Consider the following 26330-nt stretch of genomic DNA (forward strand, 5'->3'; position numbering starts at 1 on the left):
GCTGGCAGTAGATTTGCCTAATATGTTTACAGTCGGGCATAAATATGCAGCAGGAGCACACTCTGAAGTTTTCATTCATTTTGAATTTCTGCTCCTCTCCTGAAATGAAGTTGAACGGGCGGGAGAGGCGGATCATAGAATGAGAAAATAAGATTGCATGCAAAAGAGCCTCGTGGCAGATTTAGGAGGATGGAAAACAAATCAATGGCACTTATTTGAGGAACTGGTTCACCGCGTAATGGCAACTGAGAATACGACGCATGCAGCGGGCTCATGTCATTGGCTGAGATTAATAGCGGGTGCTTGTTGTGTTTGAATGCACAACAGTTTGTGTGTGTGTTAGTGTCTGCTAAGTGCTAGATCCCATTTTACCATCCGTCATACGAGTCAAACAAATCAGAGCATTTGCCTCCATGTAGCAGAGGTATAATATCACCAATCAGTTCCTGGAATCCCTCTTGCATCGTGCACTCGTGCTCCTCTGAGGCGCGTCGTTCAAAGCAACCCTGGCCTCCTTTGTATTTAAAGATGTGAGGCGCTTTCCGCTTTCTTTCTCTCCATGTGGAAAGATTGTTGCTCGCAGACACTAACATTCTGCTTGAAGCTTTCTCAAAGCGTGTGTAAGCTCTGACAATGTGTTTGATTTCCTCACTCTCCAGCGCACTAAGTGGAACTGATGCTGCACCTCATGGTGTTTGGATTGTATTTTTCCGCCATTAGCGAAATACATTCTTGTGCTCGCTTTCTCTCTCCGTGCCCGACCTGTCCGCTCACTTCACCGCATTGTCCATTATTACTGGAACTCTCACGGTGTTGGACGACCCCCGACAGAGCCTCCTAGAATAGCTCGCCACTTCTTTTCGACATTAAACTCTATTCTCCGTTCTCTCCATTATCTCCTCGAGTTTTGCCACAGCCTTTCTCCTCACCCAGTTTCTCCCTCTCTCACTCCTCTTCATAATGTTCTTTTAATGGAATCACAGAACATTGCTTCTATCACCTTGAGACTTTTCAATCTTGTATTATTTTTCTCCTCAGCGTTTTGTAATGAGATTTCCGCCCATGCAGAGCAATGGAGTACAGCATTATTAAGAGAGCCTGTATTGTGTTTGGCATTCGTTTCATTGAAAGACATTCCGCTGCCTGCTAATATCGCCTCCCCTCCATCTGAGCTGCCATTAGGAGACCAGAAACGGGGGGGGGGGGGGGATGCAAGGCACCCTCTTAAGCATTATGTGGGATAATGAAATCCTGATGTTCATTAATGGAACTCAATTAATTGAAAGAGGGAAGTGGAGGCAGATGAGGAGGAGGACAAGAAGGAAAAGAGAAGGAGGAGAAGAAAGTGCGTCTGCCCCCCCCCCCCCCGCGACATTCAAAAGGAAAGATATTACAGGGGAGTCGGCGTAGCCCCCGCACAAAAGCCTTTATTTGACTTCCTTCTTCGAGACTTGCTGAGCTTATTAAAATGCTTAATAGGTTCCATTAACTTCTAACACACTCAATACTCATACGAGCTGGGAGGGGAACATGATAAGCAGGGTGGGGGGGGGGGGGGGGGGGGGGGCAATTACACAGGGATTTGGGGTGATGTCAAAAAAAAATCTACAATATATTTAGGTTTATTCAGCGTGAAAACGCAGCCTCAGGCACCGGCAGTGGCTCCTTATTGTGTTTGTGGATGAAGGCTTTTTGTTGTGCTGCACCTTATGTGTGTCTCCCTCTCTCCGTGCATGTATACCCTCTCCTGTTTGTTTGTTCGTATATGTCGGAATGACAAAGAGGTGGGAGAGATGGGGCTTGTGCATTTTCATGCCACCACAGAGGAAGCAGTCACACACGCTCAGGAGCTTGCACTTCCTCAGATTTAGGCTTTTCAGCAGTGTTTACTCTCTCATGCTGCAGCTGCCCCCCCCCCCCCTTCCCCATTTTCTGTCATCCCTCTCTCCATCCTCTCAGCGAGCTGCCAATAGTCTGGCCAGCAATCTCGTTCACAGAGGAACTGCCTCCAGGCGTGAGCGACAACATCACAACACATCATTCAAAGCAAAATACAACCTCTCCACCACTGTTTTGCAGCTGAAGGGCAAAGTCCCGTATTTGCATGTGAAAGAGAAAAAGACGTCTCATTCTTAAATAACTCATTCAAGTGACCGGCTCTTTTTCTAGTCTCAGCATCTAAAACGTTGGCTGATGTAACCTTCTCCGGCTCAGACAATTCTTCCAGGATTTCTGCTTCTGTCCCAGACTCTTACTTATACCCCTCAAACACGACTTAACGCAATTATCTCCATAATAGTCATAATCTCCCTCTAGGTCCATTCACAGTCTGAATAGGTATAATCATCCCCAGCACTATTTAGCTCTAAGGAGACGGAAGCCTTCCAGCTTGTCTTTAATACCTGGCAGCTTCAATTCCGTCTAATCCTTAGTTCAGCACAGTGCACTGTGAGGCCCCTCCATCATATCCACCAGAGTAATCACAGTCATTTCCTGCCACATTAAGAGGGTCATTCTTTTTTTCTTTTTTTTCAAAGCATTTCTATTTAAATTGGCAACGCTAACATACAAGCTGATAGGGGAGGAATCATTTGCAGCCAGGTGACAATCAGAAGCTGCCACACACTGTGGGGCACTTTAACACTTGTAATGAGTGAGCAGCTAAGTTAGGAGCTAGTGGGAGTGACCACAGAGATAATGGTGCGGACCAAAAACAGACTGGTGGAGAAATCGATTTCCAATACAAACCAGCTTTGGTATCAGTGCTGGTGTTGGTTGGATAGATGGATGGATGGATAGAGAGAGAGATGGATGATAGAAAGATAGATAGATAAATAGATAGATAGATGGATGGATGGATGGATAGATAGATAGATAGATCTATGGATAGATGGATAAATAGATGGATGGATAGATGGTTAGAGAGATGGATGGATAGATAGATATAGAGAGAGATGGATAGAGAGAGATTTGGATGGATGGATGGATAGATAGAGAGATGGATGGCTAGAGAGATGGATGGATAGATATATAGAGAGAGATGGATGGTTAGATAGATGGATGGATGGATATATATAAAGAGAGATGGATGGTTAGATAGATAGAGAGAGAGAGAGAGAGAGATATTTATGGATCTTGATGAGGAAACCTATCATTCTTCTGCAGTGGAGATGATTATTTGATGATGTGCATTGTTTTGTTGGCCTGGTTGATTTAACTGTACACGCTCCTCTGAGCCGCTCTAGTTAATTCTGTCCTCATGCAGACGCGTGCCGCAGTCAAACGGAGGAGGTGAAAGAGCAGCGAGGAACTGTTGAGTTGAGGGAGCTTGTTATTCACCTCAGGTGCTTGTCCACATGAGTTGCACAGAACTAACCCTTTCATCTGTGCTTCACGCTTGTTAACCGTTCCCACCTGGCTGTTTGGTGTTCTGTCTTTTTTATTTTTTACGTCTAACTTCTGCTTTTCTAGTGTTCCGTGATGGTGCTAATGAGGCAGATGGGGGATGTTTGTCTGCCGTTCGGTGGAAGATACGAGCAGGAATCATGAAAAGACGTACACACAGTCCTCTTGTGGGCCGAGTTAGAAATAGCGGTGAGGTCATTGCACACTTGTGTGGTTTTCATGCCTAATCAAGCCCAGCAGCAAGCTGCACCTCCATGTGTGATTGACTGGGAAGGGAGAGAAGGTGAGGGAGGAAGAGGAGAGGAAATGAAATGAGAGATGGTTTTTGGCTGTGATCAGGCGTCACCTGGCTGCGACAGCACTCGTCTCTCTCAACAGCTGAGGCTTGTCACAGCTGATGAAGTCCCGCTGTGTTCGACCACACATGACTACAAACACACACTCAGCTAACTCGCACATCCATGCGTACACAGTCGCACACATTTTAACTTGTGCACGCACACAAACCCTGCACGCACAGACGCCCTCTCTGCGCTCGGCTCGGCTCTGCTCATTCACCGTGACCACAGCGTTGCAGACGGTACACAGGCACAACCGGCGGCAAGACGCACCCACCCAGGATGCCAAGATAACCTCCCTGAAGTCTTGCTCATAACCTCATGAATTATGCAACACCTCTATTATCTAAAACTTCTGGAATATCAATAGGAGAGAAAAAAAACCCAGAGTAAAATGTGTTTTCCTGTTCTTGTCATGTCATTTCAGAACAGAGTCGGTTGCAGAGAAGATGCTTACAAACTGGTTTGCCTTCCTTCTTCACAAATTCCTTAAGGTTGGTGCACCACCTTGTTTGTATGTGTTAACACATACAAATATAACTTCTGTCTCTAATTAACCATGTTGCTATATTAAAAGTGTGATCACACATTGTCAGATTTGTGCCGTGGGTGGACTTGTGGGTGTTTCAGTCTAATAGATTATTTTGTTTTCTAATCAATCTGTTGGTTTGTTTGTGTGTGTGTGTGTGTGTTTGCAGGAGTGTGCTGGGGAGCCACTGTTCATGCTGTACTGCGCCATCAAGCAGCAGATGGAGAAAGGGCCCATTGATGCCATCACCGGAGAGGCCCGCTACTCCCTGAGTGAAGACAAACTCATCCGACAGCAGATTGAGTACAAAACCCTGGTATGTCGCACTCGATGAGGTGCACAAGAAGTGTGCAGGGATATATGTAAACGCACGGGTAGACCCATAAGTTAAACCGATGCCAAGCTGAAATACATACAAGCCCACGTTTATTATCTGGGCCAGTAAAAAAAATCACTTTTCCTAATTTTACTTTTTTCGCTGTTACTTCTTCACCGTAATCCACTGTTCAGATGATTGTCGGGTCTGCTGTGCTCAGTTCCCTCCTCCCTGTGTGGAAAGAAAACAACTAATGATCCCACAGGCTCCAGTGTTGGTGCAACATCAGAGTAGGTGGCTGTGCAGATCTGAAAACACCAAAGAGACACATGCACGGTTAAAGAAAAAAACACTCACACAGCCAGCATGTGACATGAAAATGCTCTGATTGCTCTGACTGGAAATTTGGCTCATTACGCACTAATACCCCGGCAGAGCTGGAAATTGGTATCCTGCCGAAGGTGTGAAATTAGATTTCGGGATGCCAGCAAAAGCGGAAATGGTTTCTTAAAGCTCATGCCATGCTCCAAGGAGACTCTAATGAGGGCGAAGCCTCAAGCTGTACCCAAGTCGGGCAATAACAGGACACCTCTAGACTCTGCTACCTCGTTTCCCCCAGTAATTGTTTTTCTCTCTCCTCTTCTTCCAATCTGTACAATCCAGATCCTCAACTGTGTGAACCCGGACAACGAGAACAGTCCGGAGATTCCAGTGAAGGTGCTGAACTGTGACACCATCACTCAAGTGAAGGAGAAGATACTGGACGCCGTTTACAAGAATATGCCGTATTCTCAGCGGCCACGTGCTGTCGACATGGACCTCGGTACGGCACAAACATGCACTTGCACATACGAACACGCACACAGACGCCCACAGATGCAGTTGGCAGGTGCGAAGTCCTTCATACCCACAGATTAATGTATCAGTGAGAGAAAACCTAGCCATGTGTACAGATTATCAGTGCATTAGCGTGATAAAAGCTGTGTTCCAGCAGCCCAGTGAGCCAGCCAGCCCCACTGCACTGCTGCCAGGCCTTCTATCAAACTGACTGACACTGTGTGCTGCGTCCCTCCGTCTGGCTGCACAGCAGAGCCAGTAAGACACAGTAGACGGAGACTGAGAAGTGTCCGTGTGTGTGTGCGTGCGTGCGTGCCTGTGTGTGTGTGTGTGTGTGCCTGTGTGTGTGCGTGTGTGACGTCGCTGGCTGGCTGACCCAGGTAAGAGCTGACAGACGGGCTCTGCAGCCTCATGCTGGGCTCCACTCCCACGCAGTCTGCCACCTCCTCGCCTCTCCCTACCTCGCCTCCCGTTGCCCTCTCCCTCCTCTCACTTCACATGGGCGAAGAGAACAAAAGCCCCCCCCCCCGCTCACTGCAAATCAGCACATCATCCATCACCCCCCCTCCAACATAACCCTCTGTCCATCCGCTCTCTCGTTCTCCTCTGTCCATTCCTCACCCTTTTCACTGCCGCCTTGAAAATAAATTGAGCGTGTGCGTCGGTGTGCGAGTGTGCACGTGTCTGTGTGGGGACACGTGTGGCTGCTTCTGTGTTCTTTTTATTATCATGATGTTGTTTTTCCTGCAGAGCTGAGTGTAGGTGCGACAGTTTTCGGAGGATGTTTGGCCAAGCAGAGATATCATGTGTTCCCCTGGCAGAGGCACAAAGTAATAAAACCCAGTCAACAGAGGAGAAAATCAATGATCACACCCAGCACGAGAGCCACAATGGCTGTCCACTTCCTCATCAGCACCCTTATTATCATTTCATTGCCCCACAACAAGCCGTCAGCCGCTACCCTCCACCAGCACTGCTCAAAGCTTCCACTTGTTTCCCCCTGCCTCCTATTTTTACCTTTTGAAAGGAGGTGATTTTCTTTTAGATCACTTCTCGTGGCGTCTTCTCTTCTCTACTCGTCTTTTCTTTCTGACCCTGACAGGACGACCGCTGCGTATGCTAATGGAACGCCATCTCTAGGACACAAGTACCAATTAAACCGCGCAGCCTGCCTGCATGTATACGTCATGACATTGTTCGTGTGTAATGTCTAATTAAGATGCGTGTCAGAGATGCAGAGAGCGGTACGAGAAGTCTACTCGTTTGGGTAATGTGTGTGGAGAGCTCTCTCTTTGGGAGCCGTGTGCGATGACGTTCCTCCGACTGAAAGGCAAATGACGTTTGAAAGAAAAGATTGTTTTGTGTCACATGAAGTCGTACTTATCTTAGCACAGTTCTTGATTGCCCTGCAAGGTTGTGAAGGGGTGCATATAAACACCAAACTTCTCCTCTCAGACCAAGACAAACAGTTGTCTTCTTTGTGCGGCTCACTATAATGTATAGTGTTGCTGTGTGTTTGTGTCCTCAGAGTGGCGCCAGGGGCGAATGGCTCGTGTGGTGTTGCAGGATGAAGACATAACCACCAAGATAGAAAACGACTGGAAGAGACTCAACACTCTCATGCACTACCAGGTAAAACACACACAAAGGCTTTCGTGAAATGTTTTCTCTTAATTAACTCTCGCACTTCACCTCTTTTTTTGTCACCAAGAAAAGGCTCATTTCAGTTGAGTCTCTGCCGCGGCTTTTATTATGGAAATTGCACCACACACTGTACCTTGCCAAACTTTGATGTTTCCTGCTGTTGACTTTTAGGCAGCCAATTTTCAGCTCCTCATTTGCATGCCCGTGTCTGGTGTAATCCAAGTGACTCGCAGAATAGAGGACAATTACTGTACAGGTGGCAGGAGAGATGAACTCTCAACGTCTCAGCCGCCACTTCTCCCTCCTCCCCCGAGAGAAGAAGCTGCTCGATGAAATCGCACTTGTTCTCGCCCCTCTGCCCCGTTGACTTCTACGCACATAACAGTTAGTCACGCTGTTGGCCGCCTGTCCCTTTCTCTTCAGACGTAGAACCTCCAGTCACACCTCACAAATTGAGGGTTCGTGAGCTCGCCTGTTGGCCCTTGTTAAGCAAAAAGAAAAGTGAAGGGTAGTTTTAGCATTTTTTTTTGGAGACCTTATGGCTGCTGAAATATTAAATTAAAAAATGAGACAAAGAGGCAGTGAGATGTAGCGTGAAAGAAAAGAATAAAACGGAGGAAGCAAAGAAAAAGGCCAGGCTGAATGTGAAGACAGCCATCTCCACAGGTCATGAATCTTGAGCTCGTGCTCAAGCAGCTCTCATTAGTCAGCCATCTGCTTAAAGACGGCATGAGGCCCAATTGAAGGCTACCTGGTCAAGAGCAGCGGCCGGGACAGAGATGCAGCTGTGGCTGGACACCGGAACCGTGGGGCTGGGAGACGCTGCTCCATCTTTATGGAGAAAAAGGAGATGAGGTCTGGCAGGGCTCAAGCTGTGACAGTGGGGGGTCAGTGTGAACTCCTGCCCCAGCCGAGTAAGCAGAATAATTTAACAGATGCAGGAGTCATTAGAGGAAGGGACACGTCACAGTGTCCTTCACAGGGGACTTGGCGCCATGCAGCCTCTTTCCTCTCCCTTGTCACCCTGCCTTTCTGTCCTCACCTTCACTGTCTCAACTTTCTCAGATTTTCTTTTTACACTTTTGCCTTGTTTACGATTTTTTCTTACTCATTCGGGGGCATTCTTTTTTGCCTTCAGTTCCTCTTTTCTCCTCTCTCCTCCCTCCCTGGCTCTGTGCACCTCTTCTTCTCTGGTCTCTGCAGTGCTTTAATCCTTGATGAAGCTGTGCGGCATGTTTTACGTCCACACCATAAAGGGCTCTTGTGTTGGTTTTTTTTTTTTGCTATTCTTTGCGTCGCAGCCTGACTGCCGTTGTTACCCGAGGGAAACACCACAGGGCACACAATAACACGTGTGTGGCCGCTTTACGTTTTCACTCAGTCAGTGGCAGATCTGATGGCCACTATTGATCATGAATCTAAAGTTCCCTCCGCAGAACGGAAGGCCCAGCACAGCAACTTCAGAGGAGAGGGTGCCAGGCTGCAGGGCAACATGCGGTAGGGAGAGGAAAAGAAAGCGAGGGACACAGCATGGAGGAACAGGGCAGTGGTGGGTCAGAGAGATGAGAGTAGGATGAAGCGACATAGACACTTGTGCATCATTACTGTTTTTGATGAGCTGGCACCGGCCCCAGCGAGCCTGAATGTGTTTTTGTGTCGTACACCATGCCATCACGTTGGCAGCTCCTGCAGCACATCTGGCTCTCTATCACAGCGAGGGAGCACAGCTCATTAGGCCCCAGAGTGAGGGAAAAGCTTGAAGGCAAAAACAGGAAGTTGTAAAGTGGAAATATTGAAAGGGGGTCTGAAATATGCAGAATGAGACTGGGCAACAGCACCTTGAGTTTTTTGCTAATTCTCCCGTAACAGAGACACAGGAGCCAGACAATGACATTAAAATTCATGGGACTCACAGCATCCCAAGAAACCCCACTGGCTATTTACCACATGGGAAATAATAGTTTACATAAGCTAGATATGGAAATGTACACCTTCCACTACTCCTGAAATTAAAAACATAAATACACACATTAAAAATGAGTTCAAGATCTTTATTCAAAACCTTTGCATTCATCGTCAGGGGACTAAACTCCCATCCTGCTCTCTGTTTTAGTATTTTTTTACAGTCGCTCTTGCGTAGATAAAGAAAGAAGACAAACACACTCATGTACACACGGTACATGCAGATCTATTCTTCACAGGTTTACAGAGAGACAAATACAGGAGAGATAAAACCCTCTCAAGACTGTGTCTCAGCTTTCTTCTTTACCGTTATCATTTCTATCATCTTGAGACATGGTTCGTTGGAACCTCGCTGCTGCCGCTGGATAGTGTCCATGAACTTGAGGAGTCCCACAAGTACAGGTATCAGGCGTCTCATAGTTTTGAGAAATTCTCATAAACAAGACATTATCATGCAGCAGGGTTAAGGTAAACTATGCGGAGGCTTTTATGAACACTTGTTACATGCATTTGTTCACTGTCAGTAAACGTCTTACTCTTTCACTTTGGCTGAGACTGCATCAAAACAAAAAGTAAAGTCAGAAAACTTCCTTCCCCCGCCGCCCGCTGACCTCTGTGTGTCCTCTCCTCTGCGGTGGCGAAGGAACAGGCAGAGCAGACAGTGATGACCACACCAGGAGAGCCTGCCAGCGAGATCCTGTTACCCACACTTGCAGACATCACTTGGGGCGTTTTGGGCTATTTTCAACGGCCCCGGACACAACGGATACTACTACAATGCTATCTGTTCATTAATCTAAAGCTGTTGCTGTCTTGGCAAGATGGTTCAGCGTGTAAACCTGGACACAAATCGCAGACAGGAGGGAGGATAACAGATTTTGGGAGATAGAATATTCCCTGAGTAAATATTTTCAACAAATATTGTTTTCCATTGAAGAAGAGAGACGTATTTGTTGAATCCTGCACTGCTGCTGCTTCACCCTGAGTCATATCTGTAGTTTGTGAGAACTTTCACTGATTCCTCTCTGACATATTTCATTGTTTTTAAACCCAACTTAAATTCTGTCAGTCTGTCCTGCACACTGGCCTTAATCTCTTCAAACGACACCATGAGAGAGAGTAACATTCACATGCAATCGTCCATTATGCATTTCGTCATTCCTGACGACTGTTGCTCTTGTGCACATGCTGGGTGTTTCCAAGCTACTGGGCAGAGCATGATTTGCATCAGGATCTAAGGGCACGAATCCAGAAGTGATGGGACACAGAGGGGACTGAGGCCAGGACCAGGGCTGTGGGTTGTGTTAGGAGCTCTGCGAAATGAAAGATAGAGGCTGACCACACTCTGCTGTCTGGTCAGCTCTACACTGTCTAATGGAAGGTCTTATCACAGGTGGGGCCCACAGCCCTTATCATACCTGACTACTATCAGCCCCACACTGGATTATCCCTGAAGGGCGAATCTGCACGCCTTCAATCATTTACTCTATCACAAGGACCCATCTCTGCTGTAGCCTCTCTGTCAGCCATAAAAAGCAGAGAGAGAGAGCGAGAGAGAGATGGAGGGAGGTGTAAAAAGCAAAGGGCTGCAGAGAGGCTATTTCATGCTCTCCAGGGAAAATGTATCATAGAAACTTCATGGAAGTCCACATCATTGGTGTATTAGAGTTGGTCTGTGCAAGAGGCAGCTATAGGTTGGAGGGGTTGGAGGCCGTAGAAACTAGGTTCAGGAAAGCAGAGAAAATTGGGAAGGAGAGCGAAGGGTCGGAGACCTTTAGCTGTGGGTGGGGGAAGGGGTTATGCCGACCATTTTCATTTCTCTTCAAGAGGTCTGGGAGCCAGAGCTGCATCAGTAAGAGGATTCGTCCAGATTTCATCCTCAGCTTCATTTGTCTCTCCAGCATGGCCAGTAAAGCCAGATGGCAACTCCAACTACAGCTGAGATTAGTTTGGGAAGAGTGGGACAAAGGGGTGAGGACGAGACTGGGGGGGAATTAGGGGCAGTTTGCTCTCAAGAGAAAGGAGGAATTCAGTAATTGTCCTTTCCACATCCAGCGGCTTATTTTCTAACAAAGGATGTTGACGGAAAACAACAATTCCTGCTAAAACATATGAAAAGAAGAAATTTCTCCCTCTTCTATGGACTCTTTGAGGTATTCCTTTCGGAGCCTGGCATTTTACTTTTGTTTACGTCTCCACCGCAGGCTCATCAGTTTTTCTTCTGTGCAGTGTCTGAAGCAGAAATCCCTCCTCTGGGTTTGGCTGTAAATGCCAGCCAGCAAGCTGTTTGTTGTTTTTAGCTCCCAACAAAAGAACTGCAAGTTTTGTTTGCTGCGTTAGTTGCCGTGTTAATGCTCGCACATTAAAGATTGATTCGAGTGAAAGTGGCATTTCATGCATGGTTGGGTTTTGGTGAAGAAGCGTCTTATTGCATCTTAGAGATTATCTGAAGTGACTGGAGGACGTCATGTAAGGCCATGTCTCCTTTGTAAATATAAAACCCATCAGGGAGAAGGATGAACCTCAGTATCTGACTCTTTTTTGATGACACACCGTCTCTTACACAGCCTCCTCTCTTCATCTTTCTCTTTTGACTCTGATTCACTGCATCTCTAATGCAGTCATTATACATATATATGCAGCCTTCTAGTCTCTCTCCTCCCTCGTCTCTTTCTCTGAGCATCTTATCCTCGTTTCAAACCTCACAACATGTCTCTAATGTTTGTAAAGGGTGATGACAGTGACAGGCATGTGGAGTGCAGCCATCATCGCACCGATGGGGCTGTGGTAGCGACCAGCAGGGAGGACAGATATGACAGCGAGGGATGGGTAGCAGAGGGAATTGGGAAACACTTTGTTTTCTTAAGATTATTTACTTGGAACCTGACATTCCGTCTTGTAATCTATACCATTACTACAAATGTGGTTTTTTCCTGTTTTCATTCAAGAGCATGGTCTTTTAGTTTGAGAGAAAAACTCAAGACCCTGCGCTTGCATTCACTTCGCACTTTGACAGATTTCCTGCGCACCAGCTCTTATCGCGCAAAAACGCTGCTTCTGAACACACGTGAAGACAAGAGGAGAAGAGCTGAAGCTGGAGTGCAGGAAATCTGTCCACCAAAATATCTGAGAATCTAAAAGTGAAATAAAAAAAGAGGAAAAATCCACTATATTCTAATTATAGCATGTAAATCATTGAAACCATATGATAATAGCATGTTGCATATGTTTTTTCTCACGCAGGTGTCGGACCGCTGCGTTGTGGCTCTGGTGCCGAAACAGACCTCATCATACAACATCCCCACCTCGGCCAGCATATCACGCACCTCCATCAGCAGATACGGTGAGCTTACAGGCCAGATTGTTCTTTTCATACTCTTGCCAGATTTTCTCTCGTTGAGGGTCGGCTCTGCTTTGTGCTGCCAAGGGGTGGGGGTGGGGGGTTCGGAGGGTTTGCAGTCTTATTCACTCTCCAACAGCGTTTGCTGCAGTTAACTGTGCAGCTCAGGTCCAAACTCAGTTGGAGGGCACAAGATTGGAAAAAAAAATGAGAAAGAGAAAGAAATGAAGAAGAGGTGCAATCGAGAGAAAGTCATAATGTTATCGTAATGATGATGCAATACACAGCAGCCTGCTGGGTGCAGGTCGTGCACTACCTATACACACATAAGGATAAATACGCCATGACTGCAAAGATAAAAGACATGACAGCTCCCGAAGATGAAGCCAAAATATCTTGATCGCCTCCTGGTGGCTCGCTGAAGTATAGACCCTCATAAACCCTGCCTCCTCCATGTTAGTAAATGATAGTCTCTGCTTCTGTCATAATAGTTGTGAGGAACAGCTGACACTGACTTTGGATTGGTCGTCTCTAAATAACTACTGTGCAGACTCTGGCTCGTTATCGGTGCAAGATGTCAGCGCTTAAATCCAGGACATTGTAGCATCGTAATTGTACATTTGGAGGAAGTGGAGACACGTTGTCCATCTTTCTTCCACAGTCACCAAAATACACCCTTTCTTCAGATGTGCCTGTAGTTGGTGCCGCTGGGTGCCAACTCTGGTCCCGAGCCAGACACACACAGCAGCACCAGGCAACTTGTGATTGCTAATTATTCTCTGTGAATGGTACTTCACACAAACAGAAAAAGATAAGTGAGCAAGGCCAATTATCAGGATCGGGGATGGAACGTGAACACTGCTTTTAAACTGCCGACCACAAATAAAACAATAGCATCCTTTTCTCTCTGAGCAATTACATTGACTCTGAAGCTGGAGGTGCTCAGTGAAAGCGTTTTATCTCCATGGTGTGTTCTGTAAAATAATGTGGAGTGACATTTGCAACGGAGCTGATGAGGAATATCCATGATGACCTTTAGAAGACTGCAGAACACTTTGTTACTCTCTTAAACAAAGCACTTACTGTTGTGAGGAAAGACAGGAAGACGATAGAAAACTAACGCTTTGTAAACAGATGGAAGTGGAAGAATCCTTCAGGGCATTAAGATGTTATTTCTGCTTAATCTGGACGTCACACTTCCAATATCTCAGTCATTGGAATCTGTCGTGAAATTGCAGGAGATTGAGCTCCAGCGAGGTTTCAGTCTCCTACAAATCTCTCGTATTTTGTTGTTTTTTATTTGTTGCGGTTGCTCAGACACTCGAGTTGCATTTGCACGGCAGAGGAAGCAGAAGCTCTGCTGGCATGAGCCTGTCCCTCATCAATCACTGTTTGACACAGCAGGCACAGCTGCACCTCGACACCTGCTGATGGATTCATACCAATTTAACGTTCAACACTTAGCATCTTGACTCAATTTACACCACTAGCACCCACCCACTCCTCCCTGCAGGCTTCAAATCAGCCAACTCCCTGCAGCCTGAGAGAAGGGACTGTGGGTCATATAGAGTTAGGGGACTTGGGAAAAGGCTGAGGGTGCAGGGTGGATGGAGGGGATGACGAAATAGCAAGGCACTAAAATCCAGTGACTGGATTAAGACGGGATTTGGGACCTCAATCCACCCTGTATACAGCCACGTACATCTAAAGCCCCCTTTCTCAGGCCCTGGTCCCTCGGGGCCACTCCAGAGGTGCAAGCCGGTCTTACTCGGAAGGTGTAAGTGGCTGTAACGGCGGCAAAAAGCTTTGTTGTTGCGCCACTCAGCTTTTGAAGGCAGGTGAGAAAGCTTCTCGTCGAGATCCTGAATCTCTGGAGAGCGCGCTGCCAGCAGTAGATGCCTGCTAATTAGGGAGACTGAAAACCAGCATCATTCAGACTGAGTGAAGAAGAGCAAGGAGGCTGGAACATGAGAACCGAGATGAGGAGTGTGTACGTATGGATGAAGGATGGTGGCTTCAGTGCTTAACAAATTAAGGATCTTTTGATCCATTGATTAGAGTGCGACATTTTCAACATGGCGTTGGCACAATGTGTCAGGGAACAGCCAATTATGACGGCTTTTAAGAGGAGCCAGACACAGAGGCAGGGATGATGTGAGCAGGTAAACGGAACAAAAACTGCAATCATCAAACAATTCGGGATGGACATGGAGACAACAGAATAAATATGTTGTTTTCTCTAAATGCCGCTCTCCTGCACGTTCTATCTAATGTAGGAAAACTGGTTTTACTCACCTTGTGTCACCAAGGATACCAATATCAAGAGGAATGGCACAAATCAATGCAACGCCAGGCAGCAGCAACTTCTCCTCCCGTTCAGTACTTCTTGTTCTAAGAAATTATCCACCACTGCATTTCCCCTCCAGCCTGGCTTAGAGCAGGATTCAGCTTTGTAATGAGTTACAAAGGGGAGATGGAAATGAGAGAGGTGCCGTGTGTGTGAGTGTGTAAGTGTATGTGGGTCTGCTTTTTTAGCTGTATGCTTAAATTACACAAAGGGAAGCTTTTGTAATCACAGTCATTTAGTCTTACCGATAATTCTTTTTCTGTTTTCCCGGACAGACTCGTCGTTCCGCTACACGGGCAGTCCCGACAGCCTGCGCTCGCGTGCGCCCATGATCACCCCCGATCTGGAAAGCGGTGTGAAGGTGTGGCATCTGGTGAAGAACCACGAACATGGGGACCAGAAGGAAGGAGACCGCGGCAGCAAGATGGTCTCTGAGATTTATCTGACCAGGCTGCTAGCGACCAAGGTACATCAAGATTCTCCTGTACATTTACTATCTGTCAACTTTTTTATTAGCACGTGCTCAGTTCTCTTAGCATTTATCATGACGTTGCTGCATTCAGGTTGTGTTTCTGACCACCGTTCCGTTTTCTCCCAGGGTACACTTCAAAAATTTGTTGACGATCTATTCGAGACGTTATTCAGCACAGTCCACAGGGGGAGCTCTCTTCCCTTGGCGATCAAATACATGTTTGACTTCCTGGATGAGCAGGCGGACAAACATGCCATTCATGACACAGACGTACGTCATACATGGAAAAGCAACTGGTAAGAAGACTGTACACCATGATGTAACTCCTCTTTCATCACACGACCAACTCAGATAATGTCTTTCTGTCTCTCACCGATTCTCTTTGTCTCCCTCCTCCAGCCTTCCATTGCGTTTTTGGGTGAACGTGATCAAGAACCCGCAGTTTGTGTTTGACATCCATAAGAGCAGCATCACGGACGCCTGTCTGTCTGTCGTGGCTCAAACCTTCATGGATTCCTGCTCCACATCAGAGCACCGCCTTGGCAAAGACTCCCCATCCAATAAGCTGCTCTACGCTAAAGATATCCCCAATTACAAGAGCTGGGTAGAGAGGTAGGAGCCAGTGCAGCTTCAGTCTGATCCCCCCCCGTCTCATCTTTTTTGCATCCTCTTAAAATAAAAGCTGTGATATTTGGGGAAATTGATTCAGGATTCTCTTTAGTCTTGCCTTCTCTTCTCAGCCAGATTCTGTTAAAGTGTTTTGTGTCAGCAGCCATGCATTGTTAGTGGAAGTGATACTATGACTTAAATATGTGACTATAAAGAATGTAGGTCTCGAATGAGCCATACTGCGACTCAGTGGGTCTCTAATGTCGCTCCTCGTCCTCAGGTACTACGCTGACATCAACCGGCTGCCATCCATCAGTGACCAGGACATGAATGCATATTTGGCAGAGCAGGCCAGACTCCACTCCACAGAGTTCAACATGCTCAGCGCGCTCAACGAGATCTATTCCTATGTCAGCAAGTACAGCGAGGAGGTCGGTGAAGTCTGCATACACACACGTATTTGCTCACACACACACACAAAGATTAGCAAAGTTGAGCAATAGAACATTCTGCATCCTTCCCCTTAATGTATGAGGGAGATTCATACAAGTTTGCAGGAGGATATGTGAAAAAGTATTGTCTCAGAAAGGTTGTTGGAGAAAGAATGCAACAGAAAGAAAGCAAATGAAGGAGGACATATGACCATTCTATGATATTTTATAACATCTATCTAATAATTCCAGAAATCTCTGTCTGTTTCTTCAAGGGAAGTGCAGCGATTTGAACATGTGATATGTTCAATAATAATAAACTTTGAATGAACAGGAGACCAAGGTCACAACGACACAATAAATCCAGACCAGGGTTTTCTGGTTTCACAGAACTCTGAATAAACAGAGGTGAACAGCTCTTTGTGCAGCAGCGGTGGTGCAGCTTTAAGGTTCTGCAGACTGAGTCCTGCAGCCGGTCTTTATCTGCTGAGGCCCAATTACTTCAGGTCACAGTTACATTTTCCAAAAGAAAACTGCAACCAGCATCACCACAGCCTCAACAAACAGCACCATTCCAAACAGGCAGGTTTACAACGAGCAATACACCGGTGTAAGAAACACCGAACAAAGATGCTCTTATTGTTGATTAAATTTTACTTCTAACATTTACTTCTATATTATATTAAAACATCATCCATATTAACACCAGCTCCATCCATTCTCTTCTCTGTTTTCTCGCTTTTTGCCTTTTCCATGAAATGACTCCTGATGCATTCAAAATCCAGAGTCCACCAGAAAGGTTATATTATATCACATTATAATTAATCATGTAACAGGTTTTTTCTCAGGTGCTGTTGAACCAGTGCCTCTTATTAAATGTTTTGTTGTATTGTTAAGTATTTCTATGCAGTATAATTTCTTTTCTGAGCTCGGTGCTCTCCTCCTGTGAACTCCACACTGAGCTTCACTTCACTTGCACATTTTACCTGGAGGGCAGTCCCAGGCACTGATTGCATAATGAGCTCCTGCCTTAGTGAATCAGCCGCTAATTACGGGCAGATTGTGAGCACAAATTGAACGAAAGGCACACCACAAATTGTACCCACACTTTAACGTATGTATAACTTGCCCTTGGTGTTGGCAGACTATTCATATCTGGGGAAGGTTAGTGAGGTCAGCTCCAAGTCTTCAGTAGACTTCCCCAAAGCCCAGAGGTGTGGTGAGACCTGAGCTTAACAAGGCAGGGTGTCTGATCTGTGAAGGAGAAAGTGGGTGTCTACACTCTCAGCGTGTCGCGCCGTCCTTTCTCCTGTGCTGAGTTCAAATGAGCCACCTGTTATATAGGGCATAGAATCATATAGGCCACACAAACACACACACGCTGTTAGATCGCAGGAAACATAGAAATGGAGGGAGGAAGATAGGGAAGAGCATTCATGGAGACATTCTACGTCTAATGTCAGATCCTCCTCTGGGAAGCATTAGCCTGACCTTTATGTTGGACCACAGTATCTCTCTCTCTCTCTCTCTCTCTCACTCTCGGGTGCACACATACAGCAGGACAAGTGCAAACACATTCATTTTGCACATGCACCTCATCACTCCTATCCAGTGTCTCCAATCTCTTCAGATCGCAGTGTTTAAAAAAAAAACCTCATCCAGCCCCGTAAACGCTCGTTCACTCTTACCCCACCCTTCACAAAGGGCTGTGTGCCGGGCGAACCAGGCCAGAGCTGCAGCCTGCTTAAATGGATTTGGGAGATGGTGGTGGGAGCTGCACCTGCATACAGTGCCACAGATTAATAATAGATTGCTATCTGGCCCGATGAGGAGGAGGAAGCGCTGTGCTTGTAGCTGCCAGACTTTAAGAGCACTTAAGCAGATGAGTGGAAGATGGTAGGTGGGCAGGCAGAGACCGTGTTCTGCAACAGGACTGGCAGCAAACAAAGGTTCGCCGTGCAAAATAAAAGACAGCGAGAACGCTGCTGACATGTTTTTCCCGACAATAAGCAGGCGGTTCATTTTTACTGCATAAACGGTGGAGGCTCGTACAACCGGCCAACGCCAAACCCCTGAAAATTAATATTGTGATCGTGACTGGCTGAAGGACAGAAAGACTTAGATGACATTCCCATCAACAGAGACATGATACACCGCATAAAATGTCCCAAAGCACCAAAATAAACATAGTATTGTGTTGTTTTACAGCAGTGGATACGATGAGAGGTGGTCTATACAAACCAGATATTTTATTAATATTTATTACAGATTTATTTTCCTACCTCTGAATAAATAGGGGACAAAAAAACTGAATAAGTAAAGGAATAATAATATTTGTAATCTAAAACATGACCCAACATGGAAAACTTCCCCCCTCATATTTATTCATAATGAATCTCTTACTTCAGAATAATTTAAATAACATATTGCATAAGCAGGACCAATGAATTATTTTGTTTTAATTATAAATTATTGAATCGAACACTGCTTGCAGCGCAGTGTAAACTGATGTGAAATTGATCTAATGTAATAAACATACATAGCAGCAACCCATTGTTGAAATAACGGCTGCGGCATTTGGATGCATCCATTTCAGAGGTGTGGAAGACACATTGTAATACATGTATTTTTTTTTACACTTGTACATTCATATTAAAGACCTTTTCCATGTATGTTGGTGTCAGCCTGACACAGATTCGTCCTGACAAGGCAGACGCCAGATGAGAGAGATGAGAGGGGAGCTTGTCTCAATCCCTTTTGAACCCTACTTGACAAATGCCAAATTTACGAGATGGGGCTGAGAAGATAAAACAGGAAAAGCTAATACACAAATAATTCTCAATGTTGTCGAAGACAAAGGCGGTGATGTAATTCTTTCATGTGATGTCTGTACGGAAACATAAAAATCCACGCCGCTCTGAAAAAAATGGAATTCTAGGTCTTAAAACACCAAAGCAGCTGACGCCCATTACTCTCTATTAAATGTCATCAGATCTAATTCTGTGAATCATCACACACACACACACACACACACACACACACAGAGCTGACATTACATTGACTTACATTGATTTCCTTGAACTTAAACCATGATTACACCTAAACTTAAACCTTAACTTTAACCTAAACATATCCTTAAACTTTTGTCCACCTTATAATGTAATAATATATGTTACGGTCACCCAATTAGGAAAACACCTCCCCACAAAATGGCGGTATGAACAGATTTAGGTCCCAGCAACACACACACACATCTTTTATGGCTTTATCTGACCAGTTCTCTTGCTTCTGTACAGATCACAACTGCTCTGGAGCAGGACGAGCAGGCGAGGAAACAGAGGCTCGGCTACAAGGTGGAGCAGCTCATCTCTGCGATGTCCCTCGAGAGCTGAGAGTGACCCCTACTGACGAACAGAGGGAATGAGGAAGAGAGGACCACAGTCTCTACTGCACCTCCCACAATGGTCCCACATTACTTACCTCTCATCGTGGGGGGGGGCCTCAACCACGAGCCGGACCTGGGATCTCTTGTATTCACGGCCCGACAGACATACAACTGCATTCATTTGTAACACTCCCTCTTTCCTTTCATGAGCTAAGGGCCCACAGACTGAGACAGAGGCCCCTGCAGCTGCAGCTGAAAATGACACGAGGAAGGAAGGTCAGCAGAGAAGACAACAACATGGCTTGTATTTATTTTGCTTTTGTTTTATTTTTTGATTTCTCAAAGGAAATTTTCTCTCAGTTTAACAGGAAAGTGGGTGTGTGTGTGTGCGTGCCTGCATGCGTGTGTGTGTGTGTTCTGAGGACTCCTGCAAAGACTGTGAGAGCAAATGAAGAAACTGATTTATTCTCTACTCAGTCAGAAACTCTCATCTGAGTGTGAAATGGAGACAAAAAAAAAAAGAAGCGAGAAGCACAGGAGCAAACTTCACGTTGGACAGCTACGCTCAGATTTCTCAGATTTTATTTTTGTACTTGTACATGTGAATATTATCAGTTGCAGTTTGAATAGCCACCCAGGATGCTGTGAGCGTCGTTGTATAGAGACATTGTGACGCTGCATCGGGGTGATATGGTCGTATTACGGGCCATGATCCATGTCTTCTCTCCCTCCCTGCCTCCTCGGACTTGATGCTTCATGTGACTCGGACAAAACGTCTCTGCTCTTTATCCAATCAGAAGTGTACAGGAAACCCTGTGCACGCATGTCATCGAAGAGTCAAATGAACTCCACTGGTGGTGGACACAGCTCAGCCAGCATGCTTGCACCTAAACTGAGGATGAAGACGGATGAAGTCCCTCGTGTATTTAGGAGATGACCTTGAATCAGCATCCCTCTGGCGTCCAAGGCTTCCTCCAGCAGTTAGATCATCTGTGTATGTTCCGGTCGATACTTGCCAATCAGTGTATGTGAATGTACAAAATGTTTTTATTGTTTTGAGTGTATGTCTATTTGAGTTTTATCAAAACACAAAGGGACTCAGTTGACCTGAGCTCCGTAGATATTTTCAGAGTCAAGTGTCAACTGTCCTGACCCCAACCCCGTCTACCCGCTAGGTTTATCATCCATTGTTGCTTTTCCGCTAGAGGAGAGTGATTCGTCGAGCAGTTAGTACAAACCAGCGACTGTGTGTGAAGATAGATGACAGGTCTTCACCTTCTGGACTTAGCTGAAAAATATTCCGGATACGGGCGCTGCCATCTTGCGCTGGTCGTTTGGAGCCAGAGTCTGCGTTCGTTGTGTGGAGCCGCTGTATCAAGGTCCCACCGATACATGCGCTCGACCGATCGCACGTCAGTCTCAGCTGCCGCATGACTGTTTTATAGCGTCAAATAGTCTCTTAGTGGAAAGATGAACACCCCAACTTGAAAGAAACATTTGAAAAACATTTATCTAAAGTGACTTTTTATTTTGGTCCGTGTCCCATCGTCTAACATGGAGGAGGCCGGATTTCAGTCAAGTTGTCCATCTCCACAGCATTTAGAGTCCAATTGGTGAAACGCTCCACTGTATCTGTGGGAACTTTCTGTGTCCTCTGCATCCGATTGCACATCACAATGTTTTTAAGGGTCCATCTTTGATTTTATCAAGTGCCAACGAGTCCTGCCAGTTCTTGTTGGCCAGTTGAGACGGCAGCTGATGGGAGATCTAACCCGACCACCGTCCATGTCTTCACAGGGACAATAAAAAGCCTATAGCTGCGTGGGTCTACTTTGACCAAGTGCCAAAAGATCCCGTCCTTTCCGATTCTTCGCTAATGTGTCAAAAATCGGTTTATGCTTTACAGAGGGAGCCAAGCTCTCGTATTTTGGGGTGTGGAGCCGGTTGAAGTTGAAGCGCATATAACTGGAGTTTAAAAAGTCACGAAAGGTACGAAACCTAAGCAGAAGAAAAGAGGAGGTGTCAAAGACATAAACACACACACACACACACACATAAGACAGAGTATGTTTCATGTTTTGTGGATGCGTCTTCAGACTTAAACCAAACAGTCACCAGCTGAAGGGCCGATGTTACCTTCCAACCTTCTAGCTGGACGACAACAAACTGTAGATTCCGTCCGTGTGGATTTAATTTTCCTCTCAGATATATATTTGCTTGTTGTTTACATCAAGTACTTGAACATATGTAGTACTAAAGGTTTGTACAGTGCACTACTGCAAGTTTGTGAGTGGGCGTGTGTGTGTGTGTGTGTGTGTTTGCTGAGAGTGTGAAAAACACCATGGGTGGGTGAAAGGTGCTTCTTTTTCTCTGTGGCCTTAGATACCCACCTGCATGTTCACGATCTTATTAGTCCTCCACTCCGGCACATTTCTCTCAGTGCTTCTCGGAGCCCAGTGGTTTTTCAGTGGTACCTGGCCCAGGCGCTCTGCTTCCAGATAAAGTAAGAGGAAAGGTGAAGAGGGTACGGGCCCGGCTCAGGCAGACATCGCCTCGCTCAACGCTCAGTTTGCCTGCACTGTTTGAAGAGAAGTGTCGAGAAATGAGGGAGAGAGAAAGCGAGAGAGGGAGAGAGAGAGAGAGAGAGAACCCCTTTAGCTCTAGTTTCCTGCTCCGGCTTTGAAGCTGCTCTTTGATGTGAGTCAGTTGTGTGCACAGTGTGATCAGGAGATGGAAAAAAAGGAAAAAAGAAACATCAAACTCGCAGCCAAGGAGAAATGTAAGATGAGGTGATGATTGACGCACTGTTCCTGAGTCTGGCCAGTGGGGGGCAGAAGTGGGTAAGAGTAGTTGTATTTTGCTCCTTCGTCTGAAAAAGCACCTTTTTCGCTCCCTGACCCCAACATGTAGGTACACAACAGATTCAGAGCGCATACACATGAAGCTTCTTCCGTTCGATTAAGGTGTCTTCCCAATTTCAGCGAATAGAATTGTATCCTCCTCATACCTCACATTGCTTGTATGGAGTAATGCTTTTTATTGATCATTTTAACCGGAAGTAAATGCCTTTTCCTTTTCCGAGGGATGAACTGTAGGTGTGTTAAAGTCCCTTCCGACACTTAGCGGAGCTTCCCCTGTCGTAATCAGAGACACGCAAATTAGTCGAGAGTGTGTTTGATTTTTCTCTCAAAGATCGTTTATATCATCATTTCCTCTCGTCTCGTGTGAGATTTTTGCATGCGGTATATTTCATGCTTCAGTCCTGTGTGGTTTTTCCACGTCGAGTCGAGCCGTCAATAGTCGAGCTGCGATTCTTTTCCGAAAGCCCATTTGTACGCGTCTTAAATCACAGCTGAATGCACCTTTTTTTTTGTGAAAGAGATTTTTTTTGTGGTTTGTTTTTGTTACTTATTGCTTGTTTCCATGCTGTGCACTTGATTCTGGGAACCTTTTCAATTCAGTTTGAACTGAGAAGAAGGAAGTATGTTTACTCTTTCTGCAGCGCAGAATAAAGTTTGACTGCCAGTAGTGACATGAGGAGATGCTCATAAACACGACCTCATTCCAGCTCGAGCTGATTGCAAATTGAACATGATATGTGCACCTTTTGTTTTTTTTTTTTGCTCTCGGTGTAATGTGTTGCCGCAGAGATGTTGTTGCGGTTATTCATCATTCCTTACAGAAAACAAAACATTTTTGTTGTTTGCTTCATGGCGTCAGACTGAGGAACTGAAATCCAGATCAATGTAATAATCTCAATTCAAAATATCACCAAGTATAAAATGAGTATCCTTCCATTTTAAACACGTTGTAAACAAACCCTTTTTAGACACTGGAGTTCTGTAAAATAGTAATTACTGGCAATGATGATGACGATGATGATGATGATAATAATAATGGCTGTCTGTTCTTCTTGTTTTATAAAAGTGTTGTGAAAATTGTAAGAAACTTAAAGTATTTAAAAAAGTTTGTTCTCTTGTTTTTTATTTGCTTTGGTTTTGTTATGATAATATATTATTGTGTACCTATTGTAAATATGAAGCACACCTATTTTGCAAGCCAAGGATTCACTTTGTACTGTTGTTATATATAAATAAACTTTGCTGGTTAAAAATTGCATAGAACTGAAATCTGTTTCCACGTCTTTTTGTATTTATAGACAAACAGAGAAGAGAGAGGTGACACTGAGCAGTTCAGAGAGTCTGAAAATTTCTGCCAAATTTGATTGGGATTCTCTCAAGGCATTGTGGGATTTGTAGTTCATTCATGTTGTTAATCATGTCACAAGCGTTTTAATATTGTAACAATGTGTATTTTGGTCTGAGATCTTATTTTCTCCTTCGAATTCAATGTGCATTTTTAGAAGTTTACTCATTTACACAACAGAGATCCTCTGTCCTCTGAAAACACAATTCACACTGAGTATAAAAATGTTTGTGTTGTGTTCGTTTGTGCAGATTTGACTGAGTTAGGACACAGAAGAAGAAGGAGCGTGCGTCTGGTTCAAATTGCACATTTCTGCACTGAGGGTCTGGGAGTGCTGCAAATTGCCTCGTTGAAGCTGCTGCTGCTGCTGTTGACTGTTGATGAAGGAGCCGAACCACAATATCTAGTATCCTGTTGTTTCCAGCGCTGTGGTATTATATCTGTCACTTTCCCCTCACACCTCACATCAGGAGGGAGAGACTCACAGTTTGAAAACCTCTGTCCTGAGGCACATGTCTGGCACATCCCCAAACTCCTTCAGTGTATGTGGGCGCCAGGGAGACAAAGTTTATCGACAATCACCTGCTGCTCTGAGTTCATCCTCTATTTCCCACTCACTTCCTCTCCTGCCCAGCAGCTAACGGACTGACCCACGGCTGTAACATGCTGAATGGTGATAGTTTGTCTTCATGCAGCTCCTCTGCAGCACCACGGGGCCATGCAATCACATTAGGTTTCTGCTGGAGGTTTGGGTCAGTCAGTTTATCCGGTGTAGAAATGGCCCTGAGGTCAGCGAGTCCGCAGAAAGCGACTGCGGATCACCACTGAGGCACAAGTGCAAGTGCTCATACTTTCCAATAACTGTCCACCGGTTGGATGCCCCGTTTTTATACTAGAGAGAAGCAGTAGACAGACACTATATAGGTGAGTGGGCAGAGAGAGAACTAGGAAAGAGGTTAAAACAGAATCAGCTTAATTTGCCTTTTATAAATACATTAGTACATTTTAATTAATTAAACAATTAACAACAGATCACAAGAAACTAGCAGAATGAGGTGAACACAATATACAATAGAGTTAAATCTCTATTCGTCATGAATTAATTTATCATCGTCATTATCGGTTGACTTCCTCCGATTTACAAAAATAAAGCTCCGGATGAGGATGCCACCATCTTGCATTTGTGACAGATCGAGGTCCCGACGATGCACATGCTCAACCAATCTCAGTCAATCCAGATGTTTTGGCTTCACTTTCGGGTCGCTGTCATATCATCCATCTTTATCTACGGTGTTGCTCAACATCCCAGTGCACGAAGCGGTTTTCTACATCTTGAGTCCCTTGGCCGTCCCTTCTCGTGTATTTCCTCTGGGGAAGGTCTAATCCCCGCTGCTTCTAATCCTGTACTGCTGGGACCAATTCAAATTCACGTGGGACTTAAGGCCCTGTAATGCCTTTACAAGTAGTTGCGTAAAGCTGACATCCCATTCGTTCTGGGTAGGATTCTCAGCCTGGATTACAAGGCAAATTCTGAAATAATTAATGTGTGTTGGCAAAAGAGGATGCCAGGGGTGACTTCAACCCCATTTCAAAGAATAGTCGCGTATTAATTTCACAATGAAATGATTCCTGACAGTTTGTTGGACCTCGGTGCTTCTCATTCTGATCCGTCATTTTGTCACCTTGTGTTTAATCGTGAACAGGTTTTGGATCGACATCTTTTGTGGTATTTGCAGAAGTGTTCATTTGAAGATGATAAACGCACCAACCTCCTGAGGGAACATGTAAAGTACTTCGCAACAAACTGTACCTTCGCTCCATCAAGCGTTTACGAGATCGGCGAGAACTAGCATAGCGAGCGTAGAGGAGAGAGCTTGTGTGTGTGTGAATATGAACACAGCTCTGGAGAAGGAGATCAGAGGACGTTTAAGTTAAAAATATGATGGAAATCATGGAAATTTGAACGTCATGGCTTACGGACACTTGGATGACACAACAGGAGCAGTATCGAGGCATTTTTTAATATTTTTTCTGTTTTAAACGTTTGAAGAAGTGGTCACTAGTAACTCAAATTGTATTTGATTTGATCGCTGTTCACCCCTGAGACTCCAGAAGTGTTTCGTGGACACTTCACCCATGAGCGAATTTTCATTTTTGGGTAAACTATCCCTTTAAATGATTTTTCCCAATCCTGTCTCCCTCAGATGATGGAGCATACTCTCTGTTCAGATGGTAAATATCATTTCCCCTCCATGCTTTGCAAGTGTCATAAGCTCTCTCAGCACAGGCTCTATTTATAGTGGAGTGGAGCTGTCACTCTCTGTGTGCTCTGCAGCCCGTCTCGCCGCTCTCTCATTAGAACTCCACATCACGACACACGCCGGCCAAGTCTGTGGACGCTCTGCATAATTCATGGGTCAGAGACTCATTCAGGAGCATGTGTTTTCCTCACACACACATGTGCACGTCACACATGATACAGTTAATAGTGTGATGTTTGGAAACAGAT

The 26330-nt window shown here is 45.3% G+C and overlaps 1 protein-coding gene across 1 annotated transcript in view; it reads left to right on the plus strand.

The window, feature by feature from the left end:
- plxna2 (plexin A2) overlaps nucleotides 1–23745 on the plus strand; it is a 161343-nt gene extending 137598 nt beyond the window's left edge. The window contains exons 23-32 of the mRNA XM_069527668.1: nucleotides 4171–4237; nucleotides 4442–4588; nucleotides 5252–5411; nucleotides 6954–7057; nucleotides 12275–12374; nucleotides 14994–15184; nucleotides 15317–15486; nucleotides 15590–15802; nucleotides 16080–16230; nucleotides 19527–23745. Coding sequence (XP_069383769.1) covers nucleotides 4171–4237; nucleotides 4442–4588; nucleotides 5252–5411; nucleotides 6954–7057; nucleotides 12275–12374; nucleotides 14994–15184; nucleotides 15317–15486; nucleotides 15590–15802; nucleotides 16080–16230; nucleotides 19527–19622 — 1399 coding nt within the window. The 3' untranslated portion in view covers nucleotides 19623–23745. The remainder of the gene's footprint in view (nucleotides 1–4170; nucleotides 4238–4441; nucleotides 4589–5251; nucleotides 5412–6953; nucleotides 7058–12274; nucleotides 12375–14993; nucleotides 15185–15316; nucleotides 15487–15589; nucleotides 15803–16079; nucleotides 16231–19526) is intronic.
- Nucleotides 23746–26330: the final 2585 nt, after the last annotated feature.

Source organism: Paralichthys olivaceus, chromosome 6 (genome assembly GCF_024713975.1).
Source record: "Paralichthys olivaceus isolate ysfri-2021 chromosome 6, ASM2471397v2, whole genome shotgun sequence".
NCBI lineage: Eukaryota > Metazoa > Chordata > Actinopteri > Pleuronectiformes > Paralichthyidae > Paralichthys > Paralichthys olivaceus.